General features: G+C 40.9%; 1 protein-coding gene across 2 annotated transcripts in view; it reads left to right on the top strand.

The window, feature by feature from the left end:
• Positions 1 to 14,310, top strand: part of nkain2 (sodium/potassium transporting ATPase interacting 2) — a 68,331-nt gene that overhangs the window by 36,990 nt on the left and 17,031 nt on the right. Inside the window, exon 4 of one of the 2 annotated variants that reach the window (XM_054618818.1) lies at positions 12,256 to 12,456. The exons of the other annotated variant lie outside the window; for it this stretch is intronic. Coding sequence (XP_054474793.1) covers positions 12,256 to 12,456 — 201 coding nt within the window. The remainder of the gene's footprint in view (positions 1 to 12,255; positions 12,457 to 14,310) is intronic. 2 annotated transcript variants of the gene reach the window in all.

The raw sequence follows: 14,310 nt of genomic DNA on the forward strand, positions 1-14,310 counted from the left end.
TGTTACGACCAGAACAATTTGCGTGCGCCTCGCTCAAGGGCACATCAACCTTGACCTAGTTGCTGAGGGAGAAGGGGGAGCCACAAATGACCGCTTTCCACCCCCAACCCCCCACATTCACCAGCTGTTGTATGAGATACTAATACATCACCGACCGTTCCAGGGCTTGTTTACTGACCTGAGGACTGTTATCACAATGGACCAAATGTAAAACAAGTATGAATGTGTCCAGGATTGTTGCCACTTAGTGCAGAACAAAGAAACCAGAAACCAGATCTATAATATGCTAGCGTGGATAATAACCAAATTATTAAAAAAAATCATATTTCATGATGCATGCATATGTCTGTCTTCAAAGGCTGATAAGCTGCTTAACCTGTCGAACTTATAAACAGCATTATATATCAATAACGTCACGTAATTTTACCAGTTCTTGGAGAATAAATGTAACAGAACGACATGCGTCTACAGTTTTTCTAAAAATGCGACAAGAAGTGACAAAAAAACAACTGTGGGCAATAAAACTTGAAAGCAGGCATAACATTTATTTAAAAAGTAAGACAACATAAGCTTACTATCTGACGTTTTCAGCAGCGTCCCAAGCTAAATCCGGTTATTAATATTTTTGTAAATACTGCTAGATAGACAAGAACAAGAAGACTTTGATTAAATACAACAGCCCATGTTTAGATTTTGGATCACATAGGAATACATGGTTATTGATAGAAGATCAAGATATAAGATGAGCATACAGCATAGTTTTATGTATCTCAGCTGGTGAACTGGCTAAAAATAACTCGTTGGTATTTGATTGCGGTAATGATCGCGTGCTCCGCGCTTCAAGAATACTGTGATAGAAATAAAAAACCTCCTAATCTCCCTCTCTTTTGCTTTTCTGATGCCACTTCCCTCTTTCATGCTCTCTCTCTCTCTCTCTACCTCCTCCTGTGCCTCGCTCTCTTCATCTCCATGTAATTCATCCCTCCTCTCCCTCTGCTTCACCCTATAATCAAGTCTTTTTCATGTTGTTTTGCAAAGTGCCATGTGAATCTGTCCCACGCTCCTCTTCCGCCTTGTTCTTTCTTCACCTTCCTCACCCTCCTTTTCACACTCTTTCTCTATATTTCCAATGTCAAGACTTGAGGAAATGTGTCCCCGTCAAGAAGGCGTTTGTTATTTATGGGTATAGTGATAGTATAGAGATTCGTAGTGTGGGGATTTATGTATTGGCCAGTACCAAGTGCCAATTTAATACATTACTTCATACACTCGGGCTATTACTTCGGGGTCACAGGACAAAAGTGGTTGCGACAGACTCCATTTTTCTTCATTACCGAGATCTGACATCTTTCTGTGTATGAAAGAGGCAGAGAGTCGTCCTCCGCTTCGTTTTATGCCTTGTTATATGCACGCTATTGGATTCGCACTGTAGCTTTGATGTAATTTTCCAGTGCCAACACTCTGTTTTTATCCGTGAATAGAACTGAGATCCAGATTTTGCATCCTGAGTGCCAGCAGTGTAAGATTAGCAAAAAAATGATCAGACTGTCAGGGAGCTAAGTGAATACTTAGAAGCTGGGCGTTTTTTAAATGAAATTTTAAAAAAAAAAGTAACATTTCACGGTGACTGACGTGTGTTGTGTCAGTATAAGTGTGCTGAACACTCCTCTCAGACTATTTGATGTTCAGCAGGTGAACTGTAAATGTTCCCGGTGTTATAGTGCGGGGAAAGTCAGACAGATTAGGATTTGTAGAGGTATGAAATTTGCCAAACGCCTCTGACATTTCCTGTTGATAAGGAAAGTAAAACCCCAGACAGTGAAGGAAAAGGTGAGAGAGACAGCGAAGAGAGGAATTGCGTCAGAGTTTCTCAGCTCAGTTTGAAGTCCTGAAGTCAGACGGCCAGATGGACGGAGGTCGGAGGAGCAAACAGATCATCGTGACTGAGATAATGGCGGCTCTGATGAGACATCATGTCATGAGTCAAGCACATTGTCCCACGCAGACAATAGTGCCGTAACGAAAAGGTTGGATGTGACACACTTTGTTTATCTATCAATTAATGTGAGCTTGACATTGGAAACTGCAATTGATGAAACAATCTCATCTCAGTCTTTTAACAGTATCACGCATCTCTCATCAGCTGCTTCAGTTTGCTCCGGTTCAGTGGAGGTGGAGGTGGAGGTGTTCTCAAACGTGACCACAGCACTGAAGCAGCGGGGGTGCAAAATGTACAAAACACGCAGCGTTTGAATTGAAAGCGGTTCGACTTTTGCTGCATCACAATGGAACATCATCGACAATCAAACTGCTCACATTGCAGCTGCCTGTCTACACATGCATATTGGTAAAAAAACAAATGTGTAATCATTTAGGCACCATTACACCTCACCCGAAGACAGTCAGACCGTTTTTTTGTGACTTTCTGTAGCCCATATTCCAAAAAATCCTGCCCGCTGGACACAGCGACTGGCCAGATGTGTGGAGGTATGAAAGTAGACTGGATGTTAACTTCTCTCTTTCATTTTTTTTAGCCTACACACAACTGTTTCTTCCGTGTGCTATTATTTCCATTTGCATCTCGCCCCTCTCTGTTACGCCAGGCTTCCTGCTGACCATTTAGAGAAGCTATAAACATATTTGCCTTTTGAAATACACGTTTCACAAACTAGTATCGTAACCAGCATTCCCCAGCTTTTAGAATTGCATATTTGGTCTTATTAGCAACCCAAAAAAAAGCAGCAAATGTTTGACAAAACGTTGTTTATGAAAAAAACATAAAACAACTGATTGATAAACTACATTACCACTGGCCTTGTTATGACATGTGTGCCTTCTAAACTCTTTTTTCCATTTTGATAGAACTTTCTATCTGACGTGTATCTTTTCCCCCCATGAGGCCCCTGTAGAGCCCCAGAGGCAAGATAAGGTGTACAACCTGCCTTGACAATAATTTGAGTTTCAGCCCGAGATTCATACCGTATATCAGTCTGTCACACTCCCATCCTTCCTGCCACTCACCACTGCACTATCTAATATAGCAGCAATGCCACAGAATTAATCTTTAAAAAAAGAGATTTCTGATGTGGCTTCCCTGACAGATTTGGAGGGGAGGCTGCGGAGAAGGAACTGTCACCATGTTGCTCTGCATACACACACGCGCATATTCACATCAGCTCTCTCTCACACACACACACACACACACACACACACACACACACACACACACACACACACACACACACACACACACACACACACACACACACACACACACACACACACACACACACACGCATACACTCTTAGACAGCTAACTGTCAGTAGTCCACTGTGTCATATAAAAGATGCAGACAGAGTCAGATGACACACAGATACAGCAGATACAGACACATATTGTACACACATGCAGCGCGCTCAGCTGTCAGTCAGTTTTTGAAGGGGGGGGGTGATGTGTGGGAGGGTTATCCCGCATGCTTTTTTGCATACTGTATGTGTCAAAGTGTGCGTCTGTTTGCTCCGCTGGTAGTTGGAGAACTTGTCATTCATTTTATCAGTCTGACGAAAACACGAGGGACACACACACTTGCATACGAGCACAAATCCCAAAAAAACAGTTTCAAAAACAGTGCTGTTTTTGAATATCGAATCTGTCCAGGTCGTCTAAATTCAGTTTGTGCAAACACACAATGGAGACACACAGAGAGAGAGAGAGAGAGAGAGAGAGACAGAGAGAGAGAGAGAGAGAGAATAACTGTAGGGAATGTGGCAGAATGAGATATAAAAAAAATGAAAGATGGAAGGAAGAGAAAAGGGGAGAAAGAGAAACTAAAGAAGACTGAAAGATTTGGGGTAGAGAAGGCAGGCATCAGAGAGACGGAGAGGTTTAGACAGGCGAAGGTGTGATAGGAGCTATAAACTATGACGTTTTTTGGATGCCACATGCGAAATCTGTGTCCCTTTCAAAAGAGGGGAGGAGGGGGACAAGGGAAAAAGTACAAACAGAGAAAGTTAGCAACAAAACCTCTGGGGAAGATCGCTTATCTAACAGAGGGGGGGAAAAACAAATCTGCCTCTTTCATATCAAGTTCATATCAACATCAATAGCTGTCATTTCTCAGCGCAGGGGGAGCTTTTTTTAACTGCAGGATAAATCGCAGAAGAAATATGACAGTAAATCAAATTGCAAACCACCCCATTCATCTTGCCCCGGGGAGTAAAAAAAAAAAAAAACAGATTGCTGCGGCCAGTTTGAATGCTAATAGTCACTTAATATAACCCCCCCCAACCCAGTATTCATTCTGCACAGCCGATCGAGACGATGAATCAGCGAATCCCACACATTTAATCATAGACGTTCTAGTTAAAACATCCACCCTGATTCACTGAGTTAATGCATCAACCCTGCCTGTGTTTGATCAATGGATGCATTTGTTGAAATCGTGGCATGAAATTGCCTTTTTTTTTTTCTTTTTTTATCAACACACTACTCTAGTGGAACATTCCTACCAGTCAATTTTGATCATTTCGGAGCTCTGAGCTATTATTTCTGGTGATTCGTTTCGATTGTTCATCGTTACTGTATAGAACCATGTGCAACGCCGAAAGTTTTTTTTTCTTGACTTGTTAAAATAGAACCAGCTGATTAAACACAGATTGGCTGTATGCCGCAGTAGATAATGGATTTGATTGACTGGCCTGCCACAGTCACTTGTTCCAACTTGTTCCAGGGTTTGGATGTCTGGTGTTGATTACAAGCCTTGATTGTAATGGATTTTGCCTGGTGTGTAAGCAGCAATGTTTGTTTTATGGTAGGCTAGAGAAAAACTGCTAAACTGCCTATACTTTCTACTCCTTTCTTATAATAGCTTGAAGAAATGAGCTTCCTCAGATCTAAGGCCTGAGTAATGTCTATTAATTGAAACAATGAAGGAAAGTTTAAATGTATTACAACTTGAGTCATGTTTTGCAAGATCATCATTTCACTCTATCCTTTTATTATGTTTCATTGAAGGTTTATTAAAAGCTCAGCAATTTGTTAACATTATCCTGACACACTATCCCCTTATAACCTTAAATATGTTTCTGTTCAACCAACCAATTTAAGTCCAATATTCACTCTCTTATTAACTCTGTTTTGGTCTCCACCAACCCGACTCCAAAACAAAGAGCTAAATACACAAAAATACCCCAAAAATACACAAAACATTATCTTGACACACTATCACCTTATAAGCTTGGAGATGATTCTTGTCAACCAACCAGAACCATTTAAGTCGTATATTCACTCTCTTATTAACTCCGTTTTGGTCTCCACCAACCCGACTCCAAAACAATGAACTAAATACACAAAAATGCTCCTTTGAGCTGAGGGGAACTGCAGAATTTGGGCGATAATTCTGTGATCATCACTACGATCTTCACCTTTCACATAACAACGCAGTCTGTATTTCATTCCCTTTTCAAAGTATATATGACTTATTGCTGAGGGCGTAGCTAGTGGTTTTTCAAAAAAACAATTAACCCGTTGTACGCTTGCATCAGCAACCCCCCTTCTTTATGCAATTATGGATCCCACCTGGTGAACGGGGGGTAGCTCTATAATTGGCCCAACCAAACCGAAAGATCGAAGGGGTTAAAATGGTTATGTTGAGGCATTTGCTTAGAGATGTTAATGCACTCTGGGTGTTTAAGGTCAGGGTTAGGATCTGGAACAGACTTCATATCTACCAACCAACCTCACCCCATCACACACACACACCACACACACACACACACACACACACACACACACACACACACACACACACACACACACACACACACACACACACACACACACACACACACACACACACACACACCACAATTCCCTAACACCCACAACCAATCTGATAAGAGAGGAGTGCTTTAGGCATTACGGGTTAAGGCCTCATCTAACACCCATGGGAAATCACAGCAAAACAACATAGGGAGATGCACCGTGACTGATGATATTGGTGTGAAATAACACAGAAAGAGTTACAGAGAGAGAGAGAAAGGGGGAGAGCCACGGAAAAAGATAGAGGTTCAGTTAAATAGAGTGAAAAATTGACTTTAGAGAGAATGAAGCTAATATCGCCCACTCACAGATTTTCCGCACTTTAGTTTAATGATCCGTTGCTGATCTTTCTGGCTGCCTGCTGGACCAACTGAATGTCTGTCTGACTGACTGTTGTTGTCTGTCAGAATGTCAAACTGACTTGTATTTGCTGTCTGTCTGTCTGTCTGTTTCACTACATGACTGCTGGAGCTTGTATCGTATGTTTGGAGCATGTGAAAGGTGTTAGATTATGTGCAGGTCGGTATGCTTTATAAAAGGTGTGTGTGTTTGTGTCCAGGGAGCAGATGCTGAAGCACTCGTGGGGAAAAACTGGCACTCCCTCCCTTATGACCTCCTTCCATCCATCTGGAATATATATCTGTGTCTGGAGAGTAAAAAACACAATTATCTCAGACTGAGATCCTAAATTCTTATTTTTCTTGAACTTCGCTACTTAAGATGTCTATTATTTTATTACAACCGATGAATTAACACATTTGGTAATATCCTGTCCAGTGTGAACTGTGAACAGAACATTTGCATGTCCTTAAAAAAAACAGCATTAATAGATTATTAAAAAAAAATGAATTTTATTGACGTCACAACTGCTTTGATCAGAATTGGACTCAGTGTTGCTGAATAATTAATTTCCAAGTGGCCCTTTTTCTTGTACTGCCAAGGTTTAGAGCTTTTGTCAAAAACACATCATTTTTCTTTGCCAGATTGACCCTGTTTTTTATTTAAGTTGTTAAACAGTTTTCAAATGTAGCTCCAGGTAGCATTAAAAGGGCATCGAGGGAAATATCATTTTTCCCTGGTCTTTTCCCTCCTCCATCTCTCCATCTCCTGGGAGTGGAAGACAAAGGAAAGCAGAGTGAAAAATTGAGGGGAAATTGAGAGAGAGAGAGAGAGAGAGAGAGAGAGAGAGAGAAGGGCGAAGGCAGAAAGAGAGGCAGAGGAAAAACAGATGTGGTTCATTGAAGCGGCACTTGCCCACAGTCAGAGACAAAGACCTGAGAGCTTGACTGCATGATCCTCAACTAGCACACTGGAAATTATACACTGTGTGTGTGTGTGTGTGTGTGTGTGTGTGTGTGTGTGTGTGTGTGTGTGTGTGTGTGTGTGTGTGTGTGTGTGTGTGTGTGTGTGTGTGTGTGTGTGTGTGTGTGTGTGTGAGAGAGAGAGAGAGGGTGAGACACCCGGAAAGTGGGGAGGAAGTATGTGGAGGAAAGATGTGAAGAGACAAGGCGCTTCGTAAGGAACACACACACACACACACACACACACACACACACACACACACACACACACACACACACACACACACACACACACACACACACACACACACACACACACACACACACACGGTTAGATATACTAATACAGGTCTAGTCAATATTTTTTATTTGAGGTTGCAAACCAAACAAGCCCATTCATCGGCAGATGGATTAATATGTCAAGATTATTTTGGAGCCGTGGCTTCATCATCCTGGCGGGTTAAATGCTGCGATGTTAAATATATTCCACCGTATAGAATCAATACATCAATGCCAGCTCACAGCTGCAATCTAATTGTTTTGTATTCCACTGGTAAATATAGAATAATTGGAAAATCATTTGTGCAGGTTGTGGACACTCAAACTGTTCATATTTGTTTTTGTTTTTTTCATTACAAAAACATCTTCATAGAATACGATACATACTTTGGAAAAATGGGCTTAATTTCGTAATATAGCTTTCGTTTCCGTTCTGTGGTTGGTAGAGGTTTGTTTTTGTGGCTCACTGCTGCTGGATGAATAGAAAGGAGATAATGCAGTTTTTTATTATTAGTACCAGTCTGGTTCCAGGCTTTATTACCGATCCTGTAACCTCAATGAACCCGTGCACAGGATCCTCAGACACAGATGAATGGAGAGCGAAAACAGAGACAAGTACCTTTCATTTCTAGGAACTCTTTTGTTGTTCCATGTGGTTTGCTTCATAGTGATGTGGCTAAATGAAACCATACAGACAACACGTTTATACTTTAACATAGCTTCACTAAAGGTATAATGGCATTTAAAGCAATATACATGTTGGTAGATTCTCACCTAACTCTCAGCAGGAAAACTAATTTCCCAAGTGGATTAACAATTTCAACACATTTTCAAAGCCGAGTGATTACCTCTTCTCGTTACTATTGCTATTTTTTTTGTTATATTTATAATTTACATAAGCTCTTTTAGTAATGCTCTCAAAGCTACGTTTCTATCAATGAGTGCTGCTTTGTCTTTTCTCAAGTTAAATTAAGTTGCAGCTTCTGTTGTTCCCACAATCCGCAAGTGGTTATCACAAGTAACTTAACAGCAACTAAATAACAACGGGCACATTCTCTGCATGATTTCCCTCTTTATTGCCTTCACGACGTGAGAGAGAACTGCAGAATTAGAAGCAATAGATCCTGTTTGGCCTTGATGACACTTTGCCAAATTCAGCTTTTCCCTCATAATTACTTTTTTCTTGTCGTGTGTGTGTGTTTGTGTTTGTTTGTTCGAGAGGCTCATTAGAAAAGCACCGATAGAGACTGTACTGAAACAATTATTCCCTCCCAACCCCATTTAACAGAGAGAAAGAGGGGATGAAATATAAGAAGAGAAGGAGAAAGATTTGGAGCAAGGCGGTGACAGTAGGAGACAGAACGGGGGGGGAAGTGATGGCAGAGAGAGAGCAAGAGAGAAATTTAGAGAGATTTTACTCATTAAAAAGAGGAGCACAACAAGGGGAGATGGCATTAATCAAGCCCTGAGCTAATGAGGCATTTACTCATTAAGCTGAAATAGAGAGAGGCCAAGGAAGAAAAAGAGGGGATGAAAAGAGGAGGGGGCGGGAGGACAAAAGAAAGACCACGGTATGATTTAATAGAGAGGGGAACAGTTCAAAATTAAGCAAGAGGAAGAATATTATGGAGGGAGGGGACAGAGTTAAGTAGAGATGTGAGAGGATGATAAGTGGAACAGGTAGATTTAGAAAAAGTGGAGTATACAGTTCAGAAACAGATCATTTTGATGTGAGAACTGAATCCCTGTGGCTTTATTTAGTTATTTATCATTTGTGGTTGTCACTAGAAGACGTCACTATTGAAAAATGATGAGCTTTCCTCCCTTTATGGGACTATTTACCTCCTTCATTCCATTATATTGTAGTTGTCAAATGTATGTTTTTGCAGTAAAAATGTACTCTGAGCGGGGGGATCAATAAATATTCTGTGATGCTGTTACTGGTTTTAGATTTAAGGGAGCTGTATTTATAATTCTGAACATTAATATTGCAACAAACAACTATTTGCTATGTGAAGATATACGGTTCACCCTCGGGTAAACACTATTGGCTCAGTCAGCACTTTTACCATAGTTTGAACTGTTGCCAGGGAACTAAGATAACAGAATTTTGATTGACGACTACAGGGAATCAACATTTTATAATTTTTGGATATCTTGGTATTAAAAAAAGATATATCACAAAAAAAGAGCAAATTAAATGAGTCAGTTTTTGTTTTCAGCATGCTTTTAAAGAGCATTAAGGCTTTTCATTAGACTAATGGCAAAGCAGTGCAAGACAAAAAAAAGGCATGTGTGTGTGTAATATATATTTGTTAGTGTGTGTATTAGTGTTTGTGTGTGTGTCAGTGCGGTTTGCATGGCCATCTGTGGAATGATCTATGTCCTTCCTTGCTAAGTGGCGTTGTTAATATTCGCATTATTTAAACGAAGACGACTATCATAACTGATTTATTGTGCATCTTTTAGGCTTTTAGAAATAAAAGGAGTTGTAGAGGAGCCAAAGCAGACAGCAGGGGCAACTGCTATATGGTCTCTCTCTGCTGCTGTGAAGTAGAACAGAAACAACAAGGGACCGAAAACGTTTCTTTGTTTACTCTTTTTTCAGTTGTGCTTTTTCTTTGCAGCTTCTGGTCGTTGTTTTAAGTTATCTCTGCCAGTAATGGGATTGCTCATGGCGGTGGACAAGTCATGCAAAGTGAAGATAATGTATCTGTAGAACAACAAGACTAAAGGGCCGTCCACACCAAGAACAATAACTATAACTATAACTTAAACTATTACAATAACAGAAACAATGTGAGCATTCACACTGATGACCCATGACGCTCCCATGTTTACCACATCCCCATCTTTGTTCTGCAAATCAGCACGCTAACATTTGCCTAACAGCACAAGACATATAGTTCGGGTGCGGCTAATGGGAATATCAATAGAGGTATTTGGTCATAAACTACATAAAATCAATAATAGTGGAATCAAAGATTATAGTCATCAGGATTCATTATCTTGAGACCATGAATATATGTCACAATTGGTCAGTCCAAGTTGTTTTCCACTAGGCACCAAGAATACACCAAAGTTTCACAGAAAAACAAAAGAAATGTCAGACACATGATAGCGATTTAGCAAATGTCAGAAGGATTCATTCTCCGTGGACCCTGAATGTCTTAACAACATTTCACGACAATCCATCCAGTATTTGTTGAGATATTTCAGTCAGGAACAATGACATTGCAAATCACGGAGCTACTTTGAAAGTTTGGCCAGAAAACCCTTCAGTAATGTTTGCCACGTTCACATTAAAGAGATAGTTTGGAATATTTGAAGTGGGGTTATATGAGGTACTTATTCATATTCAATGTATTACCTACAGTAGATGGGGGTTGGCACGCCCCCTGCATGGGGAATCAGACCAGAGTACCTTCACCGGAGCAGAGCTATGTAGTGTTATGGATGAGGCACCTGCAAAATGTATTTTAGCCACTTAAAAAAAAGGCCCACCTGGGAAAATCAATATCAATGTGTACACTTTATTTAGAATATTTGCCAACAGGGGAACTAATGAATTTCACTTTCAGTTCCCAGTGGAAATGGGCTGTTTTACGACTGAGATACAAGATAAAGCAGTGCAAATATTCTAAATATAGCGCACACTTAAACAGATATTGATTTTGAGACTTCCTTTTCGGTGGCTAGAATACATTGTGCTGCAGCTCCCCGTCCACAGCAGTGCTCCTTCCTGCCTCCCTCTCCAAACTGGAGGCGTGCAGACCCCCCATTTACTGTGGGCAATACACTGACTACGTAAAAGTACCTCACACGACCCCACTTCAAATAGTCCCAGCTATCCCTTTAATGTGCTTCTCATTTTTTAAATGGCGCTCATAGCTTTAGGCCTTTTGTTGCATGAAGAAACACCAAAACAAAACCAAGCAGATGGCACGTTCGGACAAAAAGACAACCGGGGACGGACCCAAAAGCAGATAGACGCTGGAAGCCGAAGGATGATAAACTGTGATTTTTAATAAAGAAATATCCAAAACAAAACTTACTCAGCAAAACTGAAATATTAATAGGCAAAACGACACGAAACAGGACCGGGTAACTCGAACATGTGCACATGGGGTATTAACAAGAACAAGGCAGACGAACCAACACGGAGCCAGGTTAACATAAGGCTTAAATACACTGGGGAGGTGGAGGTGATTAGACACAGGTGGATCCAATCAGGGGCGGGGCAGATAATTATAAGGGCGGGAAAACATACAAAGGCAGGAAGTGGAGTGATCTGAAATGAGAGGAGAGGTTAGTAACACAACATAAAACATAAAATACTGAAATGACAAAAATAAAGAAACTTAACTAGGGAACATGACAAACACAGTTGCTGCACAGAAAAAAAGGAGGGAAGACCACAAACACAGGACAGGAAGTGAAACAAACACTGGACACAAGAGGCAGGGAACTTCAAAATAAAACCAAAACCAAGATCGTTAGAGCTTCTCCTCCATTTTCCTCTCTTTTTTCCTTTTCTCTCTCTGGCCTCCTCCCATCGTTCCTCCCTCTCCCTCCCATGTAGTCCTTATCATAACCCTGCCTGTGCATGATTCAGATCTAATCCCAGATCATTGGAATTACAGATCTATTTTTAGCCCAAACCCTTCTCCTCCTCTGTCTCCCCATCTATCTCTCAGACCTCGATCTGACAAACAGCGTGCTTTTAATTAAAGACTTGGTCATAACCTGCCCTGTCTGCTGCTGCTGCCTTGTTCCAGGTCTGCCTCGTGTCGTAATTCATCCAGGATGTAACTCAACTCAACTGTCTGTTTGTCTCTGACTCTTTCTCCTCAGGACTCTGACCTTGTCCTGACGTTCAACCTGTCCATGCATCGCTCCTGGTGGATGGAGAACGGCCCAGGGTGCCGGGTGACACCCATCACCCCTCCTCCCTCCTGGGCGCCCGAGGACCATCGGTATATATCTATATCCGGCTGTCTGATGGATTTCCAGTTCATCGAGGTGGCCCACTCCTCGCTGCAGATACTCCTGGCTGTAAGTACTTCAGCTGAATAAGTACTTAGCAGTGTGCACCGCAATTCCAAACTGGAGTACTCCGATGTTGTATTCACATTGTTACATCTGGGCTTAAGGCTTTTAAAGGGCCTTTCCACTGATGAGAGTGACCTGTCGCTCACAGTGGGTGCTATTTCAATATGTAGCAATATGTCATTAGTCTTCATATCTGTTATTCCAGTAAAAGAAAAAAAAAAGTGTAACATTTTTAAAATATCTTGTATTTGCTTCTTCCTGACATGAGACAGTAAATCAGCCTTGTGTCTGTTACTTTAAGAATGTAGCTGGAGTCAGGACTATTTTAGCCTAGCTAGCATACGTGCTAACAGCAGGTGGAAGCAATCTATGGAAAAGTGGAAATTGACTGTCTGTTAAACCCCTTCTGCAAAAAAGAGTAACCTTTCATGCTCAAGCGGTGTACATGGGGTTCTAGTAAAAGTGCTATTCAGTATCCAAATAGTTTGTAGGGTCTTGTATTTTTCACCACCATTCCAAAGCTAAAAACAAAAGAAATGTTATTCAGTCATCTCACAGGATAAGCCTTTATTTTGAAGCTATTTATGGCAGGTAAAACTGCATGTAAAAGAAACACGCCAGCACATAACACTTACATTTGTTGTATTAGCCAAACAAACAAAATACTAATTATTTTGGTTATAACTACTTTTATATCTTACTATTTTTTTTTTTATATCAGACAGAGCCAGGTCGACTGTTACAGTAATTATGCTTAATTAGCTTAAACAAATAGTGACTCCAGCACCGTATAGCCTTCATCAAACAGCAGTGAAACATATTGGACAGACGGGAAACAATGTTCGCATTCATTTTGACAAGCTACTCGGGCCACTCAACAAATGTTAGCCCAATATTCACTCTCCCTGTCGTTGTTTTTTTTCGATTCCAACAACTCCTGGTGGAAATATCCGTCTCTTTAGCTGCAACATTTTTACCATCTGGCCACCATGTTCTTGTGTCATCTGTTTGGTGCTGGTCAGGTAGCGTACAGTGGGTTCACTGGGGGTTTGCTCTCTTGTTGCCACTGATGAAAGCGCTGAGGTTGGCCTGAAAGTTGAGATCAGTACAAAGCTGAGGGGATCGGGTTGAATATTATGAGAGGTTTCATCCATACAGATTGATGTTGTATTGATCTTTTCATTTTTACTCTCGGATAAAGAACATCCCAAAATATTGAACTATTCATTTTAGTTATGACATTTTAGTGCATTAGCTGCATTAGATTAGAAAAATCTGCTGTGTGAGTCGCTCTGTTATATGCAGTAGTTCAATTCTGTGCTTTAAGTGATGTGTGTGTGTGTGTGTGTGTGTGTGTGTGTGTGTGTGTGTGTGTGTGTGTGTGTGTGTGTGTGTGTGTGTGTGTGTGATGCAGTGCTTTGAAATGAATGCAATTATTAAATTGGTTTTCTGTACACTTACAGTCAAGAGTACATTTAGCTTATTATATTCTAAAGTGTACTACAATCATGCCAACTTCTGTCTCTGTTGCCATGACTGAGGGAATTGTGGGTGATGGTGCAACTTTGTGTTTGAATAAAAGCATCCAGACTCCATTAAGTTAATAACTTTGTTCCCTTCATTAACATAGAATGGGCTGGATAAGCTGCTTTAGAGGCTTTCTCTCCATCGCTCTCTCTCTTGCTCACTCTGTCTTATTTCATTGTTACAAAAAGCCATTTCCTCTTCCCTGTTCCCCCTCTGCCTGTCGCTTACCCTCGCCCTCTGTATTCCTTCTTCTCTTGCACCGTCAAACTGCAATAATTAGCAGGATCAGAAGAGAGACAGCAGGGAGAGAGCTAAAGAGCGGGAATGAGG

Source organism: Anoplopoma fimbria, chromosome 18 (genome assembly GCF_027596085.1).
Source record: "Anoplopoma fimbria isolate UVic2021 breed Golden Eagle Sablefish chromosome 18, Afim_UVic_2022, whole genome shotgun sequence".
In the NCBI taxonomy this organism is placed as follows: Eukaryota; Metazoa; Chordata; class Actinopteri; order Perciformes; family Anoplopomatidae; genus Anoplopoma; species Anoplopoma fimbria.